General features: G+C 44.7%; 1 protein-coding gene across 2 annotated transcripts in view; it reads left to right on the plus strand.

Moving 5' to 3' along the window:
• Nucleotides 1-20,310, plus strand: part of SMCHD1 (structural maintenance of chromosomes flexible hinge domain containing 1) — a 719,028-nt gene that overhangs the window by 19,399 nt on the left and 679,319 nt on the right. For both annotated transcript variants that reach the window (XM_033933958.1, XM_033933959.1), the window contains exon 2: nt 3,176-3,251. In XM_033933958.1, coding sequence (XP_033789849.1) covers nt 3,176-3,251 — 76 coding nt within the window. The remainder of the gene's footprint in view (nt 1-3,175; nt 3,252-20,310) is intronic.

Consider the following 20,310-nt stretch of genomic DNA (forward strand, 5'->3'; position numbering starts at 1 on the left):
CCAGCCTCACGAATGGACTCTCCATTCCACGCCCCTTCATCATCTTTTCTCTCTGTGGGGAACACCTCTTTGCAGCCCCCCACAACTTCAAACTGCCTCAGTTTTGCTCCAGGATCTACACTCTTTATCGCCTCGAGGCAGATGCTTTTCTTCTTGACTGGACGAATCTCTTTCTATATGTGTTTCCTCCATTTGCTCTCATTCAAAAGACTCTAGTCAAGCTGAGGTCCGACCATGCCACCATGATTCTGATTGCTCCTCGGTGGCCCAGACAACCTTGGTACTCCCTTCTACTTCTTCTCAGCAGCAGGGAGCCTTACCTTCTACCAGTTTTCCCTCGCTGCTTACGCAGCATCAGGGATCTCTGCTTCATCCCAACCTAGTTTTCAAGTTTTCAAGTTTTATTAGTGCTTGATAAATCGCTTATTAGATACCTAAGCGATGTACAATTCAGGTAAAATATAAATACAAATACATTAACATTTAAACTAAAAAAAAAAAAACATACTGGGTTAACACACATGAAACAAGGGGGTAGAGGGGAAAAGTTACAATATATTTGTAGAGGAAAATATATATTTAAGGGAGAAAATAACTCAGGGAAGGGAAAAAAGCGAAATTAAAGGATATTAAGCCTAGTATTAATAAAACAAATTTTATAAATCTAAGATTCATATGTTAAAAGCTTCCTTAAAAAAATAGGTTTTTAAAGCTCTTTTAAAAGAAATGAGGTCCTTTATATCTCTAATGTATTGCGGTATTGAGTTCCATAAGGTAGGGGCGATAATTGAAAACATGTCTTGTCTTCTCGTACCAATAATTTTTAAAGATGGAACAGTTAACAAATTTCTTGATGCTGATCTAAGGTTCCGTGATGCATTATAAGGAATGAGCAATCTAGTAATGAACTGAGGTTCATTATAGTTCAAAGATTTAAAAACTAGCAGTAATATTTTATACGGGATTCGATGAACAATAGGAAGCCAGTGGGAGTCTCTACACCTGGCAGCTTGGTTCCTCTCAACATAGTTCCTCTACAGTTTTCTCAAGCTGTGAGGGATGTTTTGGAAGCTTCACAGAAGCCTGCTACTAGACAATGCTATCACCAAAAATGGACTAGATTTTCTACTTGGTGTTTTTCTCATCATCAGGAGCCTCAACACTCCTCCTTATCTTAGGTTTTGGACTATCTTTTGCACCTTTCTCAGTCTGGCCTCAAGTCTACTTCAATACGAGTCCACCTTAGTGCAATTGCTGCTTTCCATCTGCCTCTTCAGGGGAAACCTCTCTCTGCTCATCCAGTGGTTTCCAGATTCATGAAAGGACTTTTCCACGTCAATCCTCCTCTCAAACTGCCGCCAGTGGTTTCGGACCTCAATATTGTTCTTTCCCAGCTTATGAAACCTCCATTTGAACCAATTGACAAGGCTCATCTGAAGTATCTCACTTGGAAAGTGGTGTTTCTCATTGGTCTCACTTCTGCTCGTCGAGTCAGTGAGTTCCAGGCATTGGTTGCGGATCCGCCTTTTACAGTGTTCCATCATGACAAGGTGGTTCTTCGCACTCATCCTAAGTTCCTTCCTAAAGTGGTCTCGGAGTTTCATCTCAACCAATCCATTGTTCTTCCAGTGTTCTTTCCAAAGCCTCATTCTCATCCTGGAGAATCAGCTCTTCATACTCTGGAGTGTAAACGTGCTTTGGCTTTCTATTTGGAGCGCACCAAGCCGCACAGAACTGCTCCTCAACTTTTTGTCTCCTTTGATCCGAACAAGTTGGGACATCCTATCTCTAAGCGTACCATCTCCAACTGGATGGCGGCTTGCATCTCTTTCTGTTATGCTCAGGCTGGATTGCCCCTTCACAGTAAAGTCACATCCCATAAGGTCAGAGCCATGGCAGCCTCTGTAGCTTTCCTCAGATCGACACCGATTGAGGAGATTTGTAAAGCTGCCACTTGGTCCTCGCTTCATACTTTCACTTCTCATTATTGTCTGGATACTTTCTCTAGACGGGATGGACAGTTTGGCCAAACAGTATTGCAAAATTTATTCTCCTAAATTGCCAACTCTCCCACCATCCTGCTTTGGTTAGCTTGGAGGTCACCCACTTGTGAGAATACCTGCCTGCTTGTCCTGGGATAAAGCACAGTTACTTACCGTAACAGTTGTTATCCAGCTATTCTCACATCCACCCACCTCCCCTGGGTTGGCTTCTCTGCTAGCTATCTGAACTAAGGAGACGCGCCCTACTCTGTGCGGGAAGACACTCGCGCATGTGCAGTTCGGGCGACTCGAAACTTCGAGTTTCTTCAAGCAAGACTGCTTGTGAGGCGTCCGCATTGGGGCTTCATTGGATCACATCACCCACTTGTGAGAATAGCTGCCTGCTGTCCCTGGATAAGTAACTGTGCTTTTTATTCAGGAACCTTCTGCTGATGTACTGAAAAGTTCCAGGCTACATCAGCAGTTAAGCTAGTAGTGATATTGTTAATAATTCATTTTTTTCTGGTAGGAAAGGGTCTCAATCTGTGAGTTAAGACTGATTTACCAGGACTCAGGGAAAGGAAATAACAGATATGAATAAATTTCACCATTGTGTTTTAACCTGTAATTGCTTTTCCTTCAGCTAGCTAAAGAATGAGTATTTCTGCTATTATTTTGTAGGGTCATGAAATGGTTAACTGTTGTTTAAAATATTGCTCTGGCCTACATAGCTGAAAACAGTGTACAATCTATTGACCTCATCTGCCTGAAATGTATGTCCCTGCCTTACCACATTGTAAGTTAAATAGATAAGAGTTTGAGCCATGATGTACCCTGCCCTTCTGTACATGTAACATTTAGACCTGTAAGATTTTGATAAGCAGAGAAATGAGCTAGTTTCCTATAGGACTATAAGTTGTATCCCTGAACCTATCATAAGTGCTGGCTTAGGACCAATAATAATTGTAGAAAAGTTATAGAAGTAACAAATGAAAATTGTAGTTTTTGCATATATTAGTTTGCGAAAAGTGCATAAAAGTCCGTGTATTTCCTGTTTCTGACACTCTAGTAGGCAGGCTGTTAACTGCACTAGAATCCGGTATGCTGTAATAAATCTCTTGTACTTTCTTCACGCCTCTGACTTTGTGTGTCCAAATGACCTTTCAATTTTAATGAACTTTATTTTATTGTAGGAATTTGGCATCTCATCAGAAGATGAATTCATAATCACAACCACCAATAGGATAGAGATTACAGATACCAACTTTGGTAAGTGTGCTCATGTTATACTCAGGGACATGATATTTTTGCTTTTCATCGTCTGTTTAAAAGAAGGTAAGGCATTCTTTCCATGTTTTCTTTATCTAATCGGAGAGAGAAAGAGATAATGGTTACTGTGGATGGGCAGACTAGATGGGCTATTTGGCCTTTATCTGCTGTCATGTTTCTATGTTTCCAATCTAATTTTTTGTTTTATGATTTTGCACTAATTGTTCCCAACACATGATACAAGAAGTGCAAGCACTGAAATATCACCATCAATAAAAGTATGCCTACAGTATGAATAGCACAAATCAAATGCATAAACAGGATACTGTGATACTGTATATACTCGAGTATAAACCAAGATATAATTTTTCCCCTAAAAGGGGATAAGAGTGTAAACTGAGGTGTTTATAATCTACCATTCTTGTACAATCCCAATTTATTCCAGAATAATTTATTCCACAAGGAGCAGTGCAGGGTTCAAACCCCGCACTGCTCCTTGTGACCCTGGGCAAGTCATTTAATCCTCCATAGCCCCAGGTACGTTAGATAGATTGTGAGCCCACCGGGACAGAGAGGGAAAATGTTTGAGTACCTGATTGTAAAACCGCTTAGATAACCTTGATAGGCGGTATATAAATCCTAATAAACTTGAAAAAACTTGTGGGATAATTCCGTCTACCTGCCAGGATTTTGTAGGAAGCCTCAAATTCCTGAGCCTTAAGCTCCATCTCTCTCACCTCAGTACTGGCCCCTCAGGAATAAGTTTTCCTTCCTACAAGCCAGGCTGTAGGAGCTCGTCTTTTCTGTTTGTGTTTAATTTCATGTAATTTCAGTCTTATTGTTCACTGTTTTCACCCTTGTGCTGTGGAGGTTCCCTGCAAGGACAACTCTGACTGCAGGAGATCGCAACCTATGGAAAAGTCTGCTTTCAGGGAGGATTGACTGCCTGTCAGTACACCCTCTGGACAGCCTGCACTTCAGACTGGGGCTCAGGGGCCATTCCCTTGGGAGCTTGCTCACCCAGATTTGTCCGCTAATGGGTTGAGTGCAAGCTGCGTGGCTCCGTGGAGGCACATCTGGGATCGAGGTCTTACTGTGTTCCTCCGCCAGGTATCTGAGTGACGTGTCCAAGTGTGGCGGAGGCACCTGGCCATGGATGTCTTGGCCATTGGGACAGTCAGAAGACTGAAGTCCAGCTTGCCTGCTTCCTGAGGTAGATCTACCTGTAAGCTGTTTCAGCTCTCTTTGCAGTGTTTTTCCATTTAGCACATCAGAGTAAGTCACCCCTTATTAAACAGACTCTCATCCATTGGACTTAATGAAGTTCTATTATGGTTTCAATCTTACTTTTTGGATCGAACTTCCAAAATTATATTTAATAACTCAATATCTAAATCTTATCCAAATAACTACGGCATCCCCATATTATCATAATTGTTATTCAACATCTTCTTGGCCCCTCTATTAACACTCTGCCAATCAATTGGATTTATGGTTTTTGCTTACATGGATGTTTTACAGCTCATCCATCCACTACACTCTAATACAATAGAAGAGATTTCCAATATTAACCAGAAACTAGTCAAAATTTGCCAATGGCTTAGCGAAAATATGTTATCATTGAATGTTGCAAAAACAAAGTCCATGTTTTTTTCCCTGGAGAGACAGTATAGAAATTGCAACACCTATCAGAATCGAAGATAATACAATTCAAGAAGTTGACGAAATTAAAATCTTTGGTGTGATCATTGATCACAGATTAAATTATCATTATCAAATTAGTGCCGTAGTCAAAAGCTGTTTCTGTAGACTGCGGATGATCAGATCTCTGGCCAATTATCTTGACCCATCTTCTCTGAATACTCTAATCCACTCTCTGATAATATTAAAACTTGATTATTGCAATTAATTATATAAGGGAATCACACAAAGAGAACCAAGACGTTTCCAGATCATTTAAAATACCACAATTAAAATTATCACTAATAAGAAGAAAATCGATCATACTACACCACTCTTAAAGAATGCACATTGGCTACCCATAAACCATAGAATATATCATGCAAAATTGCCCTACTAACCTTCAAAGTTCAAATGTCAAAAGCACCTTCATTTCTGGAAAGAATACTCACTCCTCATGTTCCATCTAGATCAGGGGTGTCAAACTCAATCACATAAGGGGCTGAAATCTAAAACATAGGCTAAGTGGCAGGCCAGATTTTTTATTAAGATACTTAGGGGTCCTTTTATTAAGGTACACTAACCGATTTAGTGTGTGCTAAATGCACGCCTTAATAAAAAGACCCCTTAGTCATAGTAGAACTTCTCCAACCCCTCTCTGGCTCTGTGATGTAAACAAAATAAATAAATAAAGACTTTTCTCTTTTAGGTTCTAGTCCGCGCTTACTGTCTTAACACCAGCTCTGGCAGGATACACATTTCAAATCTGACATATTGTAAACACAAAACAGAAAATACAATTTCTTTTTTCTATCTTTTGTTGTCTGGTCATTATTCAAATCATGTTGGTCCCAGGCTCTGGTTGTCTTCTGATAACTCGCTTGCCTGGGTCTCCTGCCCATTTGTCGTTTTCTTCTTTCTCCGTGCTAATCATCCATCTCTCCTTTTCTCAACTACCCTTTCATCCAGCGTCTCTCCCTTTCTCTTTCTAACTATCCTCCTATACAGTATCTCTATCTCCCCCCTACACCATCCCTTGAGTCCAACTTCTCTCTCTTTCTGTTCCTTCTCTCCCTAAATCGCATTGTCCACCATCTCTCCCCCTCCCCCTCAGTCCGGCATATGCACGTTTCTTTGGATCACTCCCTTTCCTCCCTCTGTCTGTGTACTTCTACACCCCTCCTTCTTTGTAGCGTCCTCCGGCTTCCTCCCGGTCTCACCTTCAGCTAATTAGGGCAGCCTGCAGAGGATCACCGGTGCTGTAGCGATCCTAACATACTGCCATCAGCCTCCGCAGCACATTCCCTCTACCGCTGTCCTGCCCCTCATCTGACATCAGGGGCGGGATCACGGCAGAGGGAACGTGCTGCTGAGGCTATAGCAGCCTGCTAGGATCGCTACAGCTGACCAGCGATCTTCTTCAGGCTGCTTTAAAGGTGAGACCGGGAAGTCGTGATGGAAGGAGGGAAGAAAAAGGGCTAAATCGCGGGCCAAATTTAATTGCCCTGTAGGCCAAATTTGGCCCATGGGCATGTGTTTGACACCCCTGATCTAGATCATTAAGATCTGAGGATAAACATTTACTCTGTTCCCTTCTTAAGAATTATGAACATTCGGCTGATTTCCCTGGAAGGAGCAACAGCTGAGTCAGGCACCCCTGTGGACACCACCTGGCACTGCTGACCTCGGGAGGGAAGGTCTTCTCTCTCCGGAATGATTTAAAACCTTGTATGTGCCGTGGTATGTGGCTGAAGGGGCGTAGCTTAAGGGGCATGATACGCCCCTTATGAGCCCCTTCAGAGCTGAGAGGAGCGGAATGGATACAATTATGGGGAAAAGAAAGGCAAAGATTGTTACTACCTCTACTATAACGGGTCCAATGAATCGCCATCTTTGCCCATCGTCTGATTTTCTGTTTGGAGGTAAGACTGATTTACAAGTCCAATCTGTTTCCCTAACTTCAGGCGAACCTTCGCCTCCACTTCAACCTACATTAAATGTTTTGGATTCCTCTCTACAGCTTGAGTTCTCGAGCAAGGTCTTGGGCATCATCATTGATTCCACATTGTCCTTCAATGACCACCTCCAATCCTTGGTAAAAAAATGCTTTTTCAGCCTTCACATGCTGAGGAAAGTTAGATCCTGCTTCCATCAAAAACATTTTACCCTCCTTGTCCAATCCATCATCCTCTCCAGATTGGACTATTGCAACTCTATATACTGAAGCCTAACTAAGAAAAACCTCCACAGACTCCAACGGATTTAGAATGCCGTGGCCAAGCTCATCTTCGCTAAAAGTAAATTTGACCATGTCTCCCCGCTCCTTGCCAAGCTCCACTGGCTTCCGATAATCGCCATGGTCCACTATAAATGCGCCTGTTTAACTTTCAAAATCCTATATGGTATCCTCCCTCCCTTTATCCCTCTTTCTTGGAATTCCTCAAACCCTAATACCACCAGATCCTCCCACAAATTAAAACTATCCTTCCCCTCGCTAAAAGGCATTTCCCACACAGGAAAGCTAGGGACCTCCCTCCACTTCAAAATCACTGAGCTCTGGAACAATCTTACCTCCCCTCTTCGGAACTTGAGCTCTCTCCAAGTTTTCCGCAAACATCTAAAAACCTGGCTTTTCTCAAAAAATGTAAGTCTCCCTCCAACTTAGGAATCAAGGAAACTCTTATATCTTGGCATCCCAAGTCCTCTAAATTTTCTTCACACTTCTAATAATAACAATAATAATAATAATTTTATTTCTTATATACCGCTATACCATAAGTTCAAAGCGGTTTACAATGAGAGCACTGCTGAGAGTGCAAGCAGTGTTTACAAAAGAAAGCATATGTTTACAATAAGATACATATGTTTGAGTAGGAAATAGGATACAAGCTTTGGAGTCAGAGGATTTGGATACGTAATCTTTAGAATAAGATATTTCAGGTTACAGAACGAAGGCATATTCATAAGATACAGGATATCAGAGCTGTTTACAGGGAGGTATTTACAAAGTGAATTAGATACAGGGTGATACAATGTGAACATACAGAAAGATTTTTACAAGATATTTCTAAAGTGAGAAGGGATTATTAAAAGAAGATTATAATGAGAATGTGATACTTACAATGAGATTAAGATTTATAATGAGAGTATGATACTTACAGCGAGATTAAGATTTATACAGAATCTTTGTAATGACACTAGGGTATCGGGCATTCCCGTGAGCAAGATAAGGGAAGAGTTTACAAGAGATTACAAGATACGGGATTACGATTGGAGGTACATGAGATCGACACAGATTACAGGGAGAAATTTACCATGTCAGTGGGAGGATAATTGCATGATACGACAAGGGGAAGGGGGAGGGTAGGGGTGGCTAAAGGGCTAATGGGGGAGCAAATGGGAGGAAGGAAACTAGGTAGCAGTGAAGAGACGTGTCTTCAGGGATTTTCTGAACATAAGAACATAAGAAGTTGCCCCCGCTGAGTCAGACCAAAGGTCCATCTTGCTCAGCGGTCCGCTCCCGCGGCGGCCCATCAGGCCTAGTGCCTGAACAGTGATCCCTGATTAATTTTATAACTTACCTCTAATCCCATCCCTATAATCTACCTCTACTCTTATCTGTACCCCTCAATCCCTTTGTCTTCCAAGTATCTATCCAAAGCTGCTTTGAACCCCTGTAGCGTGCTCCTGTTTATCACATCCTCTGGTAGTGCGTTCCATGTATCCATCACCCTCTGTGTGAAAAAGAACTTCCTAGCGTTTGTTCTAAACTTCTCCCCTTTCAATTTCTCCGAGTGCCCCCTTGTACTTGTTGATCCCCTTAATTTGAAAAATCTGTCCCTGTCTATTTTTTCTATGCCCTTCATGATCTTGAAGGTTTCTCTCATGTCTCCTCTAAGTCTCCGCTTTTCCAGGGAGAAAAGCCCTAGCCTTTTCAGTCTGTCAGTATATGAGAGGTCCTCCATACCCTTTATTAGCTTAGTTGCTCTTCTTTGAACTCTCTCAAGTACCTCCATGTCCTTCTTGAGGTACGGCGACCAGAACTGAACACAGTACTCCAGGTGCGGGCGCACCATAGCACGATACAGTGGCAGGATGACTTCCTTCTTTCTGGTCGTGATACCCTTCTTAATGATACCCAACATTTTGTTTGCTTTCCTTGAGGCTGTTGCACACTGCGCCGACGCCTTTAATGTTGTGTCTACCATCACTCCCAGGTCTCTTTCAAGGTCGCTCACCTCTAGCGCTGATCCCCCCATTTTGTAAGTGAACATTGGGTTTTTTTTCCCTATATGTACGACTTTGCAATTCCCTATGTTGAAACTCATTTGCCATTTTTTGGCCCATTCTTCCAGTGTTGTCAGATCTTTTTGGAGATCTTCGCAGTCCTCCATGTTATTTACCTTGCGATATAGTTTGGTGTCAACCGCAAATTTAATAACCTCACATTTTGTTCCTGCCTCCAGGTCGTTAATGAATATGTTGAAAAGTAGCGGTCCCAGCACCGACCCCTGTGGAACTCCGCTCGTGACCCATTGCCAGTCTGAGTAATGGCCCTTTACTCCAACCCTCTGTTTCCTGTCCGCCAACCAGTTTTTGATCCATCGGTGGACCTCCCCTTGCACCCCGTGGTTCCATAGCTTCCTTAGTAGTCTTTCATGTGGCACCTTGTCGAAGGCTTTTTGGAAGTCAAGGTAAATGATATCTATGGATTCCCCTTTATCCACCTGGCTGGTTACCCCTCAAAGAAGTATAATAAGTTCATGAGGCATGACCTGCCCTTGCAGAAGCCATGCTGGCTCGACTTTAGCTGCCCATAGTTGTCGATGTGTTCCCAGATGCTGTCTTTAATCAGTGCTTCCATCATCTTTCCCGGGACCGAGGTCAAGCTCACCGGCCTGTAGTTTCCTGGGTCTCCCCTTGAGCCTTTCTTGAAGATGGGCGTAACATTTGCTATTTTCCAGTCTTCCGGAATCTCTCCAGTTTTTAAGGATAGGTTGTATATTTGTCGAAGTGGTTCAGCTATTTAGTTCCTTGAGTACCCTTGGGTGAATGCCATCTGGACCTGGCGATTTGTTGCTCTTTAGCCTGTCTATCTGCCGGAGGACATCCACCTTGCTTACCTCTAGTTGAACCAGATTTTCATCCTGCTCCCCCTTTATGATCTCCTCAAGTTCGATGTTGGTTGTGTCCTCCCTCGTGAAGACTGACGTGAAGAACTTATTTAGCCTGTCAGCTATCTCCTTTTCTTCTTTTACCACTCCCTTTCTGTTCCCATCATCCAAGGGTCCCACTTCCTCCCTTGCTGGTTGCTTCCCCTTAACGTACCTGAAGAATGATTTGAAGTTTGTTGCTTCCCCCTCCAGTCTCTCTTCAAATTCTCTTTTTGCTTTCCTAACCACTCGGTGACACTCCTTTTGGTGTTTTTTATGCTCCTTTTGGTTCTCCTCTGTTTTGTCCTTTTTCCATTTTTTGAATGATGCTTTCTTGTCACTTATCACCTTTTTTACTGCATTTGTTAGCCACACTGGGTTTTTTGTTCTATTTTTTTTGACCCTTTCCTGTACTTGGGGATGCACAGGTTCTGTGCTTCGTGCACTGTGCCCTTGAGTAGGGCCCAGGCATTTTCTACAGAGTCCATCTTCCTTGCGCTATCGTTGAGTTTCTTTCTCACCATTTTCCTCATGGCGTCATAATTCCCTTTTTTGAAGTTAAGTGCAGTCGTTGTAGTTCTTTTTACCTTTGATGATCCAATCTCTAGCCTGTATTGGATCGTGTTGTGATCGCTGTTTCCTAGTGGGGCTAGTACCGCCACCTCCTTAGCGGGTCCCCCTAGTCCGTTGAGGATTAGGTCAAGAGTGGCATCACCCCGTGTTGGTTCCGTGACCAGCTGTTTCATGAAACAATCTCTCGTGACCTCCAGGAATTTGGTCTCCCTCATGCAGTTTGAGTGCCCAATACTCCAGTTTATTCCCGGGAAGTTGAAGTCTCCCATCACCACCACACTTCCGCTTTTGCATACCTGCCTCAGTTCAGCCTCCAGATCCTGGTCGATTTCTTCCGTTTGTCCAGGTGGGCGATAGTACAGACCCAATTTTGTGTCTGCTCCAGTTCCTCCTGGTAGCTTAACCCATAGTGATTCCAAGTTGTCCGCCCTTACTGTTGTTTCCATCCTGGTTGAAGGTATGGATTCTTTTATGTATAACGCTATTCCTCCACCCTTCTTGTGTGACCTATCTCTCCTGTATAGTTTAAAACCTGGTAAAGCCACATCCCATTTATTGTCATCAGTCCACCACGTTTCTGTGACTCCAATTATGTCTAGTCCCTTTTTGCTGGCTAGGACTTCCAGCTCTCCCATTTTAGCCCTTAGGCTCCTAGCATTAGTGTATAAGCAAAGTAAGTCCCGTTTGTTCGCCTTTCTTGCTGTTTTTCCTCGTGGTTTGGCGCTCGTGAGTAGCCAGACCCCAAGCCTCGTCTCGGTCATCCTCCTCCTGTGGTGTGTCTGTTTCGTCCTCAGCTTGCTTCCCTGTTTTCGGTTGTCCCTCTGGAATCCGTTGTTCTCTATTAGTGCTGCTTGCCAGTTCTATTCGTGCACTAGACCCCTGCATTTCTCCCTTAGGTCCTTTTTCAAAAAGTTCCCACTCAGTCCTGAGCCCTCTTTTACAGTGTCCTTGCTCAATATCTTTGGCCTGTGTCCCCTGCATTGCATCCTTAGGTTCTTTTTCCAAAAATTCCCTCTCAGTCCCGATCCCTTTTTTACAATGTCCTTGCTCCATGTCCATGGCTCTGGGCCCCTGTAATGCATCCTTAGGCCCTTGTTCCAAAAATTTCCACTCAGTCCCGAGCCCTCTTTTACAATGTCCTTGTTCAGTATCCTTACTTGATACTTTTGTCCGATGTGTCAGATCGACTGTCGGCTTTCCCCTCTTCCTCAGTTTAAAGCCAAATCTATGACGCTCTGGACGTTGCAAGCCAGCATCCTCGTCCCCGTCGTGCTCAGGTGCAGTCCATCTCTCCTGTAGAGCTTATTCTTTCCCAAGAAAGTTGTCCAGTTCCGTGCAAAAAGGAAACCCTCCTCTTCGCACCATCTCCTGAGCCAACCGTTTATTGCTTGTAGTTCGCTCTGCCTCCTTGCGTCCGCTCTCGGTACTGGCAGGATCTCCGAGAAGGCTACCTTCCTTGCCCTCAGTTTCAGTTTCCTCCCCAGGATCCTGAACTGATCAGTTAGTGCAGTCCTGTTGTAGTCCCTCCTGCTGACATTGTTGGTTCCAACATGGATTACTACAGCTGTCTCCTCCGTCTCGGCCCCTTCCAGGATCCTCTCGACTCTGTCGATGACGTCCTTCGTTCTTGCCCCCGGGAGACATGTCACTAGACGGTCCTCTCTCCCACCAGCTATGTGACTGTCCACTCCTCTCAGGATTGAGTCTCCCACTACGATAGCAGATTTCCCCTTCCTCAACTGTCTCTCTGGTCTCAGGTCTGTGTCGGTGGCGCAGTCCTCAATTTCCTCCTCCGGGTTCTGTCGGGTCTCCTCCTCATCTGCCTGTCCAGATTCTCCGCAAGGTCCTACTCCCATGGTGTCTGATGGATTCTGTCGTCCGCCCATTGGTTCCCTCCTGATGAGCTGGTGGTCCCGTGCCTCCACCATCCTGCAGGCCTCCTCGATGAAATTCTCGAGCTCTCTAACTTGTTCTGTGATGTGTTCCACTCTGGCGGTGTCCTCTCCGTTGCCCAGCATTGTTCCTCTATGGTGCAGAGTCCCTCCAGCTCCTGTATTCGAACCTGCAATCTCCCGACCTCCTTCTTCAGGCTATCCAGTTCCTGGCATCGACTGCATATGTACGCCCGTCTCCTGGAGGGGAGGTAGTCATACATATGACATTCGATGCAGTATACTGGGTAGCTCTGCTGTGTTCCTACAGCCTCCATTACTTCTTTCTCGTTCCTATGTCCCACGGTGTGTATGGTGGTGCCTGGCGCGCAGCTAGCTGAAAGAGTAGAGAGAGAAGAGAGAAATGAGTATAGAAGAGGTACCTGTGGTTTATTTTCAAGAAGTTAGATGTCGTTGCTGGGCTGCCCGGTCTCCTGGCTCCTTCTCAAGGCTCCTTCGCAAAGGTGCTCTCGCTAAGGCGAGCGCCTTTGCCGCTCGCCTTCGCCGTGCGCCGAACGGCTGCGTGCCGTTGGCTCCTCCCCTTTTATGGGGGAGTTTGGCTGGTGATGTCGGGGGTGGGCGGAGCTATCTCTCGCCTCATCTCCTTGGCTCCGCTTTGTCTGGTTTCGCCCCTTGGCTCTCCTCTCCTGCTTTCAGCTCCACTCTCCGGTTGCCTGCTTTTAACCCTCTCACTCTGTCCGCTCTGGTCTCTGTCCGCTCCGCTCTCTTGTCTCCTCTCTCTTGACTGCTTTTAACCTCCTCTCTCTGTCTGCTCCGCTCTCTGGCCACCTGCCTCAGTCTGCACCGTTCTCAGCCCTCTGTTCTCCTCTCTCTGCTCGCTTTCCGATTCCTCAAACCCCGCAGCTTCCTCCACTGCCTGCCTGCCTCGTGGTTTGGGTTGCAGTTCAGCACAGCACCTCCTAGCTTCCCCTTGCTGCAAAGTCAGCGTATGAGGTGGCCTCGAGTATAGGTTTAGCTAACCAAGTGTTCAGCCTAGCTGCCTGGAATGATAGCATTCTGTCAAAATATTTCTTGTAGCGGCATGATTTTAGTGGAGGCTAAATGAAGAGGTTTGTTCTGCGAGTGGTCTTATTCTGGTAGTTGGTGGGGAGTTGGGAGGCTAGGTAAGTTGGTAGCATCCCGAAGATCGCTTTGAAGCTGATGCAGGCAAACTTGAATAGTATTCTGGATTCTACTGGTAGCCAGTGGAGCATAAGGAGATATGGGGAGATATGTTCCCATTTTTTCAGTCCAAAAATGAGTCGGACTGCGGTGTTTTGAATCAATCTTAGCTTGTTGAGTGACTTTTTGTAGGCTCCCAAAAATATGATGTTGCAGTAGTCCAGCATACTCAAGATGGATGCTTGTACAAGTAGCCGGAAGGATGATTCATCGAAGAATTTTTTGATGGTGCGGAGTTTCCATAGAGTAGAGAAGCATTTTTTGAATATTAGGTCTGTATGTTTTTCTAGTGTAAGGTGTCTGTCAAGGGTAACCCCTAGTATTTTTATGGATTGTGCCATTCACGTGGATCTTGTTATCTGTTAATTGGGAGAGGCCAGGAAGAATTTTGTTTTATCTGTGTTCAGTTTGAGTTTGAAGGACTTCATCCAAAGTTCTATTTGGTTCAGGATATTGGATAGGAGCTTAGTGAAATTGGGTAACATGTCGGATAGAGGTAGCACGATTGTGATATCATCCACGTAAATGTGGAAGGTAAGGTTTAGGCTCTGTAGTAGGTGTCCCAATGAGATGAGGTAGATGTTGAAAAGGGTCGGTGACAACGGGGAGCCCTGGGGGAGTCCGCAGTTGTTACTCCAGCTGAAAGAGAGATTGGATGAAGAAGATTCCAACTCCATAGAAGGACTGGAATCAACTTCTCAACCATCTGTGCTGGTTTGAAGAAAGACTTTGGTGGGGAAAAAACCTTTGTCTGTCTCTGCTGTTTCAATGTAATCAGGGCTTAGTTTAAGGTCTGATTCTAGTGATAAGATTATCACACTTCAAGATGTCTGGTCAGTAGTAAATAGAATTGAGAACTCACTACAAGGCACAGTGGTAAAAGGTTACAGAACAAGAAACTCAATTGGCTATAACTGAAAAAAGAATGGATAAATTGGAGGCATCTGTTTCTGTAATGCAATCATGTGCACCATCTAATATTAAAGATAATATTTCATTACATGTACAGATGGAAAAAATGGAAATGCTATGAGATCTAGGAATCTCAGATTTTTGAATTTTCCTATTTCACATTACTTGTCTCCTATTGAATTATTGAAAATGTATTTGAAAGATATTCTTTGTTATACTCAGATAGAAATTTTTTTACCTGATAATCTATATTATATTTCAGTTGGATTTAAAGTTCTAGCTGTAGAGGGGGGAATAGATCAAGTAGTTTCGCCAGATAGTTTAAATATATCCCAATTTCTTGAATCTTCTAAAGATTATGGGGTCCTTTTATCAAGCCACGCTAGCGGGGTTAGCGCGTCGGACATTTCATCATGGGCTAACCCCCGCGGCCGGCTAAAAAAACTAACGCCTACTTAGTGCAAGCGTTAGCGGCTAGCGCAGCAGGCGGTTTAACATGCAGTATTACGTGCATTAAACTCCTACCGCAGCTTGATAAAAGGACCCCTATATATCCAAGAGAGCAACCTTTAGAACTGTATTGGAAAAACAAGATATTCTTAAACTATATTTTGCAAATAAAAATGCCTTGTTTTGTGGGCAACAATTAAATGTTTTTCCAGACGCAAATACAGGAGGAATACAAGAGGAAAATATTTCTTCAAATTAAGCCCTCTGTTTTGGCAGTGGGGGCTTTATTCTACATGGAACTGACAATAATCTCTGCAACACTAAAAGGCCTCAATCAAGCACACCATACATTCACACACCCACAAGTGGAAAAGACAAAAGATAAGCAAGAAAAAAAAGACAAAAAGAAAGAAGTGGAGAAAAAGCCTCAGTTCTGCTTCATCTGGCAAAAAAATATCCACTTCATAAGATAACCACTTGCACATGTGAACACATAAAGTGAAAAAAGCTCTGTAATAGCCTGTAGAGTAATGTCATACAGCACGCCAGGGAACAAAACCTGTGGATAAATGAGCACTTCAGCACTACAGTCACTGCTATTGCATAGGAGGCAGAATAAAACAGAAAAACTTAGCTGCCAATAACGTCCAGGTTCTCTTCAATCCCAGCTCTCACTCCTGGACCCTGCAACCAGTTAACCCGACGGGGAACTCTCCATTTCACTTTGTCTCGCTGTATCAGGGGTATCAGTTCCACTGCTTCACAAGCAATATATCAAGACCCACCATGCTTATCAGGCTCCCATTCCACTTTCCAAATCACTACTGGTGCAAAGAGATGCCACAGTCACAGGCTGATAAACTTTCCAAAGGCTCCGCCCCTCATTACCACTCACCAATCAGAACGCATCATGAACCAAAGAACGCCGCCCATTCGATCCGGGCATTTAATCCCTCATGGTGAACTGATTGCAACATGTAAATCCAACGTTGCTCCTTCTGTCGGAGTAGACGCCTCCAATCTCCACGATGAACTGGATAAGAAATATGTTCAATCACAGTGCACCAAACTCATGGTGAGCCTCCAAACAATGCCCCACCAAAGGCTCCTCCAGACGTTGGGTGTTTAGACAGGATCTGTGCTCAATTAATCGAGTCTTAAAGTGACGGTATGTATGTCCCACATACAGTTTCAGACAGGGGCACATGATGATATATACCACCCCTTCTGTTAAACATAAGGTGGGACTCCGTAGCTTGAACACTTGGCCGGTCTTAGGATGAACAAACACATCAGACTCTATTATCTGGGGGCACAGAGAGCACTGACCACAGCTTCGATGGCCAGGATCTACCACTATATTTAGTTCAGATGTTATTGATCTAAGCACGTTGGGGCTTAAGATGTCACAAAGATTCCGATTACGCCCATAGGAAAATAAAATCCTAAGATGTTGACGACTCAGGTGTATCCGTAGAATGTTCAAATGCCTACTGATCACCTGCTGTGAAGTTCTAAACGTGGAAGCAAATGGAACCATGTCCTGTGGAGATTGCACATTACGATATTCAAGTAAAGATTCCCTGTGATTATAAAAAGCCCTTATCCCAGGACAAGCAGGTAGCATATTCTCTACATGTGGGTGACGTCATCCATGGAGCCCCGTCGTGGACAGCTTTTCAAGCAAACTTAAAGTTTGCTAGTGCTGCACTGTGCATGCGCGTGTGCCTTCCCGCTCAGCTAGGGTGTGCGTCTCCTCAGCGTGGCCTCAGTTCCTCGTTTTCCGCGGAGCCAGAAAGCCCTGTCTCTCTTCTCTGCGTTTGATTCTAAGTGCCTTCCTGCACCGTGGCTTCTTTTGTTGTTTTTCTTCGTTCGGAGTCTTTTTTGTTATTTTTTCCGGGGGACCCGTTTTTCATCTGGCCGCCTGGCCTCGTGCGGCCGCGGCCACATCTTCTCCCTATGTCCTGGCCTGTTACTGGGTTTAAAAAGTGCACACAGTGCGGTCGTGTGATCTCGATTACCGACCCGCACCGTTGGTGTATCCTCTGCTTGGGTTTTGACTCTTGCCCGCGTTGTGCCACTCTCCAACCTCGGGCTCCCTGGGTATCGACCTCGACCTCGAAGGCCTCGGCCCCGAGCAAGTCCCCCTCGGCTTCAAAGGCTTCGGCTGCTCCGGCTGCTAAGGCCTCGGCCTCGGGTAAGTCTCCTCTTCCTCCTTCAGGTTCAGCTCCGCTACCGAAGAAGCCTTCCACGGAGTCTCTGGCATCCCAGGCAGTGAGTGCAGTCGTGCCAGCCTCCAAGTTAAGGGAATACTCTATCTCGAGGTCGCCCTCGTTGGAGTGCACTGCTGCACCAGTCCAACCAGTCTGACATCCATTGGTCTCGGTGCTGATGTTCAAGGACATGCTTAAGGCTGTCTTGACCACGCAGATCTCCTATTTTGGCCCAGCTTGCCCCGGCCTCGACTCCGCTCCCTGTAAACCAGCCTGAGTGTCGCGCCCTGTTGCTCTTGAGTGCCCTCGAGTGATTCTTCACCTGCTCTCTCGAGGCAGGCTTCTCCGGCCACCCGACCTCGATCGAGGCACCATTCCAAGCGTGCCTCGCCTTTGAAGCGGCAGTCTGCGAAATGACCTAGAGACTCTTCTCCTAGGCAGGGTAGGTCTCTGGGGCCTCAGGCCTCGAGGTCCATCGAAGCATTGGCCCTCATCGAGTCAGAGTCTCGACCTCGGCTGTCTTCCGTACCTCCTCGGTCTCCGAGTCAAGGCGAGGTCGAGGACTCCCTCCTCGCAGCCACGCTGGAAGGTCTCTTCCTCCCTGGGCTCACCGAGGGTTGTTCCCTGAGTTTACGTCCCTCAGACCCCGGGGTCCTCACCTTCCAGGCAGATTAAACACAAGCGTCCATGCTTGTTGACACTGACGTGCCGGCGCAGTATTCGAGGGAGGCCTCTACCTCATTCTCTGCTGCTACCTCATTCTCTGCTGCTTCGCCTCTGGAAGGGCACTCTTCTGCCAAGACTTCCTCCTTCACCAGGTTCGTGGTGGACATGGGCAAGGCCCTTCAACTGGACCTCCAGTCTGAGTCTAGATATACCCGGGAGTATTTGGAGGAGAAGGAACTTCCTCATCCACCGAGGGAATCCCTGCATCTCCTTTGAATCCAGTCTTAAAGCAGACTTTCTTTCGGAATTTGGAGACACTGTACGCAATTCCTGCCATACCATCCAAGATGGAATCCCGCTATCGGACGGTCCTGTGCAAGGGGTTTGAAAAAGCTCAGCTCTCCCACCAGTCCTTGGTTGTGGAGTCTTCCTTAAAAAAATCTAACCCCTCCAAGGTCTACGTGGCTGTCCCGCCGGGCAGGGAAGGCTGTACTAAGGACAAGTTCGGCCGGCGCCTATACCAGAATTTGATGATGGCGAAATGGGTCCTGAATTACAATTTCAGTTTCACATCCTATCTCAAGCACTGCATCAAAGCCATGCAATCTTTCCAGGATGATTTGGCTGCCCACCGCCAGATGGAATTCCGCAAAGATAGATAGGGAGGGTCATTAGAGTGGGCAGACATGATGGGCCGTGGCCCTTATCTGCCGTCTACTTCTATGTTTCTATGACTATTTTGAAGAATTCTTTTGCTGTTCAGGGATGGAGTATTGATTGATTGGGAGTAATGTTTGCAACGCTTTTCTTTGATCATTCTTTTGTGCTCTTTAACTTTTAATCGCCAGGAGTGTCTGTCGTTATCTTTGCCTGATTTGCACCATATTCTTTCTAATTTGCGTACTTCTCGTTTCAGTGCTAATAGGTCAGCGTCATACCAGTTGGCTGATAGGCGATATTTTTTTCTGCCTGCTTTCAATGGTGCAATGTCGTTTAGAATCTGATTGCTGAAATTATTTCATCCTAAAATGAAGTTAGGGTCTAGGTCAGGGATGGATATTAGGTTGTAGTGTGATCAGAATTCTACTGGGTTAAGTTGACCTCTTGTCCATATCGTTTTCTCTTTGTGGATGGTTTGTGGTTGCCTTTTGATTTGTTTTTTGAGCCAGTGTAATTTAAAATTACATCAAAGGTGATCTGACCAGGGGGTGGTGGTCCAGGTTTCATTTTTAAAACTTATGCTGGGGATAGTAGGGATATTGGAAAGGAATGCAATCAAGTCTAAGTGTTGTCATTTAGTGTGGGTTTTAGTCAGAGGTGGTTTGGAAAAACCTAGGGATGTGAGGAAGGAGAGAAGATCTGCAACGTTGTAATTCTCTTCTTGCTCGAGGTGTAGATTGACATCGCCAGCGAGAAGATTGTGGGCGCCGGCTACAGAGTTTGTGAGGAGGAATTCGTAGAGATCTTCTTTTTTGACCCAGCTCAATTGGAAACATTTCATCAGGGTAAACCTTTTCACTACCGACCAGTTGCCAATATACCTCTGTTAACAAAAATGTTAGAATCAATTGTAGCTGGTCAACTTACTGATTATTTGGAGAAATTCTCATTATTCCAGCCGTTTCAACATGGGTTTCATTCTAATTTTAGTACTGAAACCTTACTGATATCTCTTCTTTCAAAAATTCAACAATTACATTACATTACATTATATTACATTACAGATTTCTATTCTGCCATTACCTTTTGGTTCAAAGCGGATTACAAAAAGAGTTATGGAAGAAGGGTTACAAAGTTAGATCGGAGATCATTTCCAAGAGAGGGATAAGAAGGATCAGGGTTTGGGGAGGGGATGATAAGAAGGGGTATTCATGGTATTAAGCTTTATTAAGAGATTTCTTGAAGAGTATAGTTTTTATTTCCTTTCTGAACATCTTGTAGTCTGGGGTTGTTATCAATAGGTTGGAGATTTGGTTATCTATTTTTGCTGCTTGAGTGGCTAGTAGGCCATCGTATAGTTTTTTTGTTTTACTTCCTTGATTGGGGGGTATGTGAATGGGGGGGGTGTTTTTCTATGCCTGGTAGCGGAAGTTTGGATAAGGTGGTTGTTTAGGTAGATTGGGCTGTCCCCGTTTATAGTTTTAAATAGAATACAGTAGAATTTAAATTGTATTCTTTCCTGGATTGGAAGCCAGTGTGAATCGATGTATGCCTCCGTGATGTGGTCATATTTTTTCAGTGAGTAGACGAGTCTCAGAGCTGTATTTTGAATTGTTTGTAGTTGTTTAATCATTATTGC

Source organism: Geotrypetes seraphini, chromosome 2 (assembly GCF_902459505.1).
Source record: "Geotrypetes seraphini chromosome 2, aGeoSer1.1, whole genome shotgun sequence".
In the NCBI taxonomy this organism is placed as follows: Eukaryota; Metazoa; Chordata; class Amphibia; order Gymnophiona; family Dermophiidae; genus Geotrypetes; species Geotrypetes seraphini.